Source organism: Hibiscus syriacus, unplaced genomic scaffold (genome assembly GCF_006381635.1).
Source record: "Hibiscus syriacus cultivar Baekdansim isolate YM2019G1 unplaced genomic scaffold, ASM638163v2 tig00116951_pilon, whole genome shotgun sequence".
Lineage (NCBI taxonomy): Eukaryota > Viridiplantae > Streptophyta > Magnoliopsida > Malvales > Malvaceae > Hibiscus > Hibiscus syriacus.
Window position 1 is genome coordinate 1,188,680 of NW_024063482.1, and position 10,746 is coordinate 1,199,425.

At 32.1% G+C, this 10,746-nt stretch overlaps 1 protein-coding gene and 1 pseudogene across 1 annotated transcript; one reads left to right on the forward strand and one right to left on the reverse strand.

Annotated features, from left to right (window-relative positions):
- The first annotated feature begins 1,774 nt into the window (after positions 1-1,774).
- Positions 1,775-4,016, forward strand: LOC120188658 (gibberellin 20 oxidase 1-like). The gene is made up of 3 exons (XM_039192071.1): positions 1,775-2,313; positions 3,443-3,764; positions 3,861-4,016. The coding sequence occupies exons 1-3, from the start codon at positions 1,805-1,807 to the stop codon at positions 3,867-3,869; spliced, it is 840 nt and encodes a 279-aa protein (XP_039048002.1). The 5' UTR covers positions 1,775-1,804; the 3' UTR covers positions 3,870-4,016.
- Positions 4,017-6,359: 2,343 nt separating this feature from the next.
- On the reverse strand, positions 6,360-9,887 carry LOC120188674 (annotated as a pseudogene).
- Between the last annotated feature and the right edge of the window lie 859 nt (positions 9,888-10,746).

Consider the following 10,746-nt stretch of genomic DNA (forward strand, 5'->3'; position numbering starts at 1 on the left):
CATTATTAAAAATACATTATTGATAATTATAAATTTTTAAAAATATATTTTTAAATGTAATATTAAATTTTTGTATGTTCAAATTCGAGTTTGAGTTCAATCTCGAGTCTCGAGCTTCAATCGAGCTCTTGATTTTTTTTTTGAGTTCGAGTCTTTTCGAGTTTGAGTCGAGTTTCAATATTATATTTCGAATTCGAGTTGAGCTTAATAATTTTTAAATCGCAAGTTTTTGAGTCGAGTCGAGTCTAATTTTAAACTTTTCTAATTCGAGTCGAGCTCGACTCGACTCGTTTACAGCCCTACCTAAGCAGGTAGTGGATAATAATATTTTGGTGTAAAATCACGTGTTTCCATATTATTATATATATATATATATATAATTTTAATTTAGTAAATGATATATTTTCATTTTATATAATTACTACAAAGTATTTTTATGTAAATAGCATAATATAATTAATATATATTAATTGTTTAAATCAACTCAAAATAAAGATAGAACCTACATGGGAAGGGGCTTGAACCTAGACATTAAGGGTGCGTTTGTTCACGGAATGTAAGATTATCAGTGGGAATAAAAGATTACCAGAGAATAGGATTACTGAGAATGTTGTATTTTGTGTTTGGTTGGTTTAACAGGAATGTAAGATTACCGTGTTTGGTTAAAAGAATAAAATATTATTGGAATGTATATTTGACCAAATTGTGCATATTATATATTTGTATAATATTACAAATTGTAAAATATTTATATAATTTCTTTAAAAAATTAAATTCATAATATTTATATAATTTTTTTACAAAATTAAAAATATAAAAAAGGATTAATGAAATGGTACAATTTTTTTAACCCCTGAACTTCATATAAAATTTTAATTATAGATTTTTTTTTTGTAAATCTAAAATAATTTAAGGAAAAATTTGTAATTTAACATTCGTAGAATTTTTATTATTCAATGACAGAAGAATGATATTTTTGAAAAAAAATAAAAATTTAAGGGCATTTTAGTCCAAAACGCCGATAATGTTACAATACGTAAGGGAAGAGAGGTAATGACATTCCCGGTAATATACCCAAAAAAATCTACTATTAGTAATAAAACATTACCGGGAATAAGATTCCCGGCCAACCAACATGGGAATGTGAGATTCTTATCCCATGAGAATCCCACAATCCTTGAACCAAACACCCCCTAAGGATCTAAGGTTCTCAACCTTACTAATTCTGTCAACGTCTCATTCTCTAAAATGTTGTTTTTTTTATATATTTTATTTTAAACAAATGTTCTCATTTAAATTATTTTCTAAAAAAATTCTCTTTCACTTAGAAGAGTACATAAATTTCTAGAACAACTTCATGAAATTAAGATAATCGATCACCAGAACGAGAAGAAATATATGCAAATAGTAATTGATTATATACATTAATTTAACATAAGAAATTTATTAAAAGCTCAATAAATGTATTTATTCACATGATAGACACAAAATTTTATATTAAAGAAACGGATTTCTAAAATTTTAAGAATTGAGAACTTATAAAATTCTAAAAGTGAAAACACATTATTAATAAAAAAAATATAAAAAAATCTAAAATATATGATAATTTAAAATTTTCATATGGTCGAAAAGATCCTACCTATACAATTAACCCCGAATATTATTGACCCCCTAAATCCCAACATTCATTTCATCCTCTGCTTCTCTTATTTAAACCTCCTTTTGCTCCTCTTCAGCTCCCACAATCTGCTTGTTTCTATTTTACAAACCTAAACAAAAAGCACTCAAGTTGTGAAAGCTGAAAATGGTTCACTATTTGCCAAAGAATGAGAACGTCCCTTTAGCTTTCGATGGATCGATCCTGGGATCCGAATACAATATACCCTGTCAGTTCATATGGCCTGACGACGAGAAACCATGCCTCGAGGCACCGGAGCTTGTGATTCCCACGATCGACGTGGGAGCTCTCTTGTGCGGGTGTGAACCTCTTGCCGCATCGAAAGCGGCGAAGGCAGTGAATGAGGCATGCAAGAAGCATGGGTTTTTCATGGTCGTAAACCATGGGGTGGATTCTGGGCTTATAGTCAGAGCTCACCGGCATATGGACGTGTTCTTTGGCATGCAACTCTCCAAGAAGCAAAAGGCGGTGAGAAAAGTAGGAGAAAGCTATGGGTATGCTGGTAGTTTCGTTGGTAGGTTCTCCTCCAAGTTGCCATGGAAAGAAACACTGTCTTTTCGATTTCGCCCCGACATTCCAAACATCGTCCAACAATATATGGTGAATCGGATGGGCAAAGATTTTCAAGATTTCGGGTAAGTAAAATCTCTCACCGTTCCATACCTAATATGAGAAATGTTTGCACTCAATATACCAAGGGCAAAAGCACTTGTAGTTTCCCTACATTTGTTAGTCTCGTTTATTTGAAGCATTGTACTCATCATTAGGGTGAGTATCCACCTATTGAGTTTTATTTTCTAACTCAAATTTTATTAAAATTTTGTTTGATTTGAGTCTAATTGACTTGTTCAAGTTTCTGTTAAAATTTAATTATAAATATTTATAATGTTATGTTACTAACTAATTTTAATTTAAATAGTTTCATATAATCACATACGATATGCATTTATATTTTTTTATATTTTTTCATATGTGATACACATATATCATACAATGTTGAAAGACTTGACTTGAACTTAAAAATCAATTCACTAATAACTAAAAAATTTGAGCTATTTGAGTCATATTTTATAACTCAAACTTTATTTAAAATTTTATTGAGTCGAGTAGAATCGAGTTTTTTAGCTTCGAGTAATTTTTTTAAATTTTTCGAGTCAAATTAAGTTCTGCTCACCCCTACCCGTAATACTAATGGAAAACTCAATCAAACTCTAAATCCATTAGTCAATCGACAAAAAATTGTCTAAAATTAAAATACACATGCGATGATGGATCTAGAAATAATTTTGAGATGGATACTTATATATTAACAACACAAAATCTTTAGTCAATATTTAGTAATAATTTATATATGGATGAGCACAAATAAAATCTTAGTATGTGTATAATCAGTAAAATATATAACTAACAGGAAAAAAAATTAAATTTCGTTAGACACCTATTTACCCTTAATAATATGTGAATCGGCACCACACATGAGTAATAATTTTGAGATGGGATACTTATATATTAACAACACAAATCTTTAGCAATATTAGTAATAATTTATATATGGATGAGCACAAATAAAATCTTAGTATGTGTATAATCAGTAAAATATATAACTAACAGGAAAAAAAATTAAATTTCGTTAGACACCTATTTACCCTTAATAATATGTGAATCGGCCACCACACATGAGTATGCTCTTTTGTGTCTTTGCATTTCTTTGTGGGAAATTGCTACATTTGTTCATCTCTATTTTGCCTTTTCCATGTTTGGCAGGAGGATTTATCAGGAATATTGTGAAGCCATGAACAAATTATCTCTACAGTTAATGGAGCTGCTAGGGATAAGTCTAGGACTCGACCAAGCCTACTTCAAAGACTTCTTCCAAGAAAACGATTCAATCTTGAGACTGAACCACTATCCGCCATGCCAAAAGCCGAATTCGACGCTCGGAACCGGTCCTCACTCCGATCCCACTTCCTTGACAATCCTTCATCAGGATCAAGTTGGTGGCCTTCAAGTGTTTTCAGACGAAAAGTGGCACTACATTGCTCCCATCCCAGGAGCTTTCGTTGTCAACATTGGCGACACTTTCATGGTAGAGAACAAAGACCCCAACTATATATATATATATGTATATATATTCGGCTTGATTTTAGCAAAGATGAGATTTTTTTTATGTTTAAATGCACAGGCTCTATAGAACGGCATTTACAAGAGCTGCTTACACAGAGCAGTAGTGAATGATCGAAGTGTTAGAAGATCCCTTGCATTCTTTGTCAGTCCCAAGATGGATAAAGCGGTAACACCAGCGGCCTGCTTAGTGAATGCAGCAAATCCAAGGAGATACCCAGACTTTACATGGGCAAGTTTGCTGGAATTTACGCAGAGACATTACCGTGCTGACATGAAAACTCTCGATGCATTCTCCAAATGGGTTCAACAACAAGAATCAAGCAAGGAAGTAATAGTACCTTAAGAAATGATTTTAGGGAAAAGGGAAGCATTTATTTTCTTGTTCATGGTGGGTCTAAGGTATTCTACTGCAGAATCACCAAAACAGGAAAAAGAATATTACTACATAGGAGAAGCTTAATTAGTACTAGTATATATAGGAGAAGCTTAATTAGTACTAGTATATATAGGAGAAGCTTAATTAGTGCTTCGGAGAATCAAATAAATGAATTAATTAACTTATATATAAATTATAAATCTCTTGTTTTATCTTTCAATTTGTAATCAATAAAATGTCCCCTTTGTGAAATGAATTGGGGAGCATTGTATCTTCTGCAATATCAACAAATTATCTCCATGATTAGGTAGCAAACATTGTAAAAGTTAGTTTTAAGTTAACCAATTAAGCACCAACTATTATCTCTATCATATGTTAGAAACTAATTTGTCCACATTTTTTTAATTGTATGGATGATTACAAGGTAATATATGTTCATAATCTTTATTAACCATTAACAACACACACCCTTCAGACACTCGAATTCCAAACCTCAATGAAAAACAACACTCCTTTTAACCACTGACTCCACTAACTCGTCCACATTAGTTTGGCCACTTTTTTGGAGTGAATGAGGAATGTTATAGTTATATAACAAATTAGAATTAAGTATGTTGAAATTATTTTTTTGTCATTGAAGTTTCAAAAGTTACAAAATGGTTATTAAATTTATTGAACTAATATAAAATGTCCATTGCACGTTATAAAAAATTGATATATTTAATAATCATTTTGTAATATCTAGATGAGTTTTAACAATCATTTGATAATAATTCGATAAATTTATTACCATTTTGTAACCCTTTTAACTTCAAATGCCAAAAAGATTATTTCAATATAGTTTAATAATCGTTTGAATAATTTTTCCCATGAATTGTTTATCAGATTACAAAACATGCATTGGCGTTTAATAAAAATCTTTCGGATCTACATAATTAAAAAATGAAAAGATAGTTAAGTCGAAATCAATTCAATTCAATATATAAAAAGAAAACAAATTAGAAATCAAGTGGGAAAAGATTTGAATGGTTTACAAATTTATATTTTTTTTATAAATTAGAGATGAACATAAAATTTTATATTAAGAGACGAATTTATATTATTTTGAAGACTTATATAAATTTAAAGAAATGAAAATAGATTATTAATAACAATATAAAAAATAATTATATTATATAAAAAAATTAAAATTTTCAGTAAAACAATTGTCCCTCTATTCCTCATTCCATTCACGTCCCAAATGAATGGTTGCATATGGCTAGCAATTAGTAAGTTAAAGTTGCCTTTTTAGCAATTTTATTTTTAGTTTAGTAAGAGCACATGTTCCGCCAGAAATAGAAGTAAATATCGTTATTCATTTAGTGATAAAATATACACACATCAAGTGATATTAATGGTTAAAAGACTTAATAATATTCCTTAAGGATATATAAGAACATGTGTGTTCATTGACAAAGGATTGAAAGTCCTTAAACAAATATTACCCTCAAATTTTTTTTAAAAATGTAGTGTTAAAATGTATACTAATAAATAATTAATAAGAGAGGAATATTGCTAAAAGGTTATTTTTTTAGGAGATAAAAGTATCATATCGTATCTATTCGTCTCTAAATATGATTTAGGATTAGGAAATAAATGGAGTTTATATTGATGATCCAAGTTACTTGACCCCCATAAATCTACTTCCTCCAATAATTTTAAGATTCTTAATTGTATGTTCAAACAATATTATTTGATTTAGGATTAGGAAAAAAATGGGTTTATATTGATGATCCAAGTTACTTGACCCCCATAAATCTACTTCCTCCAATAATTTTAAGATTCTTAATTGTATGTTCAAACAATATTATTTTGAGTCCACTGAATGATCTTAGTGATAAAAGGAAATGCAGTTTTCTTTAGATGAAACGAATAATTACATTTACTCTGTATACGCGTTATTAATAGGCTAAGAAAAATTCTAAACATATATTATCTTATACTATTAAAACATATTTTCTTAAAGATGTAATGTGTCTTTTATTAAGAGACTAAAAGAGAATAAAGTCCGAAAAGAAACCTATATATATTAAATCCAGCAAATGGGAGTTCTCGTGTTGAGAAAATACAAGGGGTAAGGTTCTCTACTCCACTAGAATGGAGAGGGGAAAAAGGATCATATGGGTGTGGTTCAGTTACAACTTGTTACCCCATTCAAATGAATGAGGCGCCTAATGGAACGAATTTAATGATTGACAAAAAAGAATAAACAATAATGTGGGAATGATCTAGAATCAAAGACGCACACACTCAAAATGTCACACTAACTATAATCTGGTTCATTCAATAAAATTGCAGTTGCGAAGGAAGGGATGGTCATACTTGACGTACTTGGTCCAATACGATTGATATTTCATCATCGCCAACTCGAGCCACGGTTTCATGTTGCCGTTGTAATGGATAACTGCGGCACGTTCAATTTCTTTCTTATCTACATTCGGGCTGTAGCCCAGACCGAGTACATGCCATGACTTCTGAAGTGGATGTGTTAGACCATAAAATGTGATCAGCCCTGGAGGAAGTGTCCCTAGCTTCCACAGTGTTCTATCTTCATTCTGATGAACATTAAAATAAAATAAAAAGAATCAAAAGTTAGGACTTGCCTCATGCTTTGCCTCAACGACCGAGTTATCTTGATGCATGCATGAAGGTGTGTGTATGTGACCGGGAAAATAAAGACCAAGAAATCGAATATTCGGTCTTTCGTTTGACTCACCATGTTTGCATTGTGTGGTATGCCAGTGATATCTTCCTTTTTCCACACCTTGAGATCAAACATATTCATTCCATATGCCCACCCACAAGCATTAGGATTAAAATTTAGTGAAATATGAGGGTCCGAGAAGTTCAGATACTTGTCAAAACGATGGAAGCTTTCACCGCAAGTTTCAACCGCACCGTTGACTTTTCCATGAAGATCAACAGACCATAATCCAGTCAAGTCTTTCTGGACAACAATGTCATCATCAAGAAAGAGGATCTTATCTAACTTTGGGTAAACCTGTGGCAGATAGAACCGCAAGTGATTAAGCATTGACAGGTACTTCGGGTTCCGATACTTCAAGTTTGAAGATCCAGATGAGGTTGGATGATCTGCCTTGAAATAATACTCCTTCATCGCAGCAGTCTCAAGCTGCCGTAGGACAGGGCAATAGGATGAATTAAGCCACCAGCTTTTATCACCTTGGCGTTCATGATAGTTGAATTGACAACAACTGATGCAGCCAAGACATTATCAGAGAAGAGGGCATAATGGTAGAGATTAGGATTTTCCAATTTCTCACTTCTAGTGAACTTTCTCTTCTCAGGAGGAAGTAGATAGTACCCTATGGTCAAGCGCATTGACAAGCAATGAATTGCATTGGGAATTGTTTTGGCACCTATCTGACTCAGGAACATGCTCTGTTTTTTTCAATCTCCTAACCTGTTCTTCTGATGTCTGGAGCATTGCTCTGAGCTTTCTGGAAACCAACTTGCAATCATACAATTCATCTCTTGCTTTGGCTAGAACTTTTCCCATAGCTTGAATTTTCTCAGATGCACTGAATAAATTCACATAAGAACACAAACTGACAGGATCAGCGAAAGCAAAAACCAGGGGAAACATGGAGTCATGGACTACAGCTCATAGCCAATGAGATTAAAGATTCAACATCCTTTTACCTGTGAGGTAGGTCGGCATCAGTTGTTGACTCTCCTAAGGCTTGCTGACTCTCTTTGAGCCTAACCTGCATTTCTTTCCGCAAGTCAAGCTTGTTTTTCAAGCTTGCAATACTAATAAACACCTTCGCCATTATAATTTGATCACTCATCAAGCGCACTGTGGAATCCGAGTTCTCATTATCAACTTCTCTCCTCCAGATGTTGTATTTGCCGAGAACTGCAGAATCCACAGCTTTGGATCGTTCAATGGCTGCATTTTCAAGTTTAACAGTAACGTCATCATCTTGATGCACCAAACCAACCATATGCTTCTTACGTTTATCATCTCCAAGTTGCTGCAGGGTAAGTAAAATGCCTCTTATTATATAATTCATTATAATACTAATCTACTCCGTGCATCAAAAGATGATAATTACCCTTCGAAGTGTATTAGTATGCTTATTGTGCGACTGATCATCTGCATAGAACAGGCAGGTTAGCATGGAAGAAAACGTACCAAGAGCATTAGGCATATATTTAACAGATCGGAAATACATTACCATAAAGAATCTTTCCCTCTTTAACTTGAGATATTACTTGTTTCAAGTCTGTAGCCTTTTGATTTGACTTTGAACATGTGACAAGCAAATAAAGACCAATCAATCAGCAATAAAATTTGGGGCAAGGAAAGGTCCAGCTGAAGGCAGTAGAAAATACAGAAGTACATAATAGATGTGAATACAGAGGTGGAGAATAACTATGACCCTAACCTCAGAAGTAGCTTTCTCTGCAATTGAAGCATTCACCCCAACAACTTTCCATGATGCAGACAAATTGCCATTTCTGAAAGAATCAGTACTTACTGGCCCCAAATCTACTGTGCTTGTAGTTACAACATCAATAGCCTAGAATGATTTTTGTGTAACACAAAGATGGTAAATATAACTGGTAATTAAAATCTATCACTAGTTGTAGCACGAAACATGATTAACTCAAACGCAATATAATCCGAAATGCATTCACCTCTTTAGTCAAAAGGTTTTGGACAGATTGCGATGGCAGCCTTTCCCTCCAATCAACATTCTGCTAAAGCCAACCATTTTAAAATAATGTGGAGCCGGGTATTAAGAAGCTGTGACAGTCTGTAATCTAAGTTAAAACAATGCAAATGCACAAGGTTTTAAAAGAAGAAACCTCTTCGGTAAAACCACTCTGAAAACTATCTTGGACTGCACAAGAAACATCAATTGGCAGAAAGATCAGATACAGTCAAGTAGAAAACAACAAAACGTTTGAACCATTGAAAGTGCAAGAAACCAAAAAAAATGGAGAAGAACAAAATTGAATTCAAATCTCAGCTTTATGGTCACACTTAAAAGTTCAATCATAATGCTGCGCAACTTATAAACTAATTAGGAGCATAACTATTCACGAAAAACGATGTGCAACTTAAGTTAGACTATTTGATTTTACAAATATCTACTAAATCAGTTGTCAACAACGAAATTCACTAATCAAGACTCAGAAACAACATAAAGATAAAAGACTTATCATTTTTTTAAGTTGGAGCAAAAATGACGCATTTATAAACTAATCAAAACAATATCAAATTGTAAGTTTGATCATGTGTGAAAAATAAAGAGAAAAACGAACCAGAGATGTACAGCCTTTGACCGACAAAGAAAACAAATAGCGTCAGAACTGAGAAGAGAATAAGAAACACGGTATGTAATCGAGATCGAGAACTCATATTTCTTCGGACGCCCACACTGGATATTCCCCGCTTCAACGCCATTGGCAATCAAAGCCTAATAAGAACAAACAGCAGAAGAAAAAATCACATAGAACAAAAAGAAAAAGAAAGTTGCAGAATCAAAAGGAGGAGAAAAAAAGGAAAAATACGAGTTAACAGTGAGGAGTTTGCGTGAAAGTGGAAGCAGCAGAGCCGCAGAGAAACTAGTAGCAACAGAAAACCTATGAAGCAAGCAACATATAAAGCGCTGGTGAGAGGAAGGGAAGTGCGGGAAGAGTGTAGAGTTCAATTTAAATAGGAATGCGTTGGCCTAAACAAACAAGAAGATTAAGATTTCGATCAAAAAGGGTTTTAGTTTGTTGTGTTTTGTTGTAAGTGTAATTTTCCATTGTCTGTCTTTTTTCCGCTTTTATAGCGGAATTGGATAATTATTTACTTTTTAAAATCTTATTTATCAACCAAAACTATTCACTGCATAAGAATCATTGTACTTTCATACTAAAAAAAAATCCAATCATTAAATATGATTGGTCAAAAAAGGGTCAACTACAAGTTTAGTACATAAACTATCATTTTCATTCCGTTTTAGTACCTAAATTTTATTTTTTTTCAAAATTACGCAAAATGTTTAGTTTATGTTTCAATTGGTACCCACTGTTAAAATTTTAACGACATCGATGGCGTGAAATTTATATTAAAAGACGCGTGGAATATCGAAAATTGAAAATAATTCCACGTCGTCACTATCATTAAACTTTTAACGGTGGGTATCAAATTGGAACCTAAATAAAATGTTAGGTGCTAAAATGAAATAAAAGTGATAGTTTAGCGGCTAAACATGTAATTTATCTAATAAAAATTAAATGTTGACTAGATTTAAATTATAAAAACTGTGGTATTTAAAAAAATAAATATTGAATATAAGATATTGTTTGATAAATGTAAATTTTAAAATAAAACATATAAAAGTAATAAAAATATTTTAATAATATTTAATCTAATAATAAAAGTAACTAATTTTAATTAATTATAATTGGATTTTTATTTGGAGGATAATATAATCTTATGATAAAAATAAATTGATAATTGCTCAATTTGTTAAGTGATAAGTAACCCCTGTTATACTTATCATTT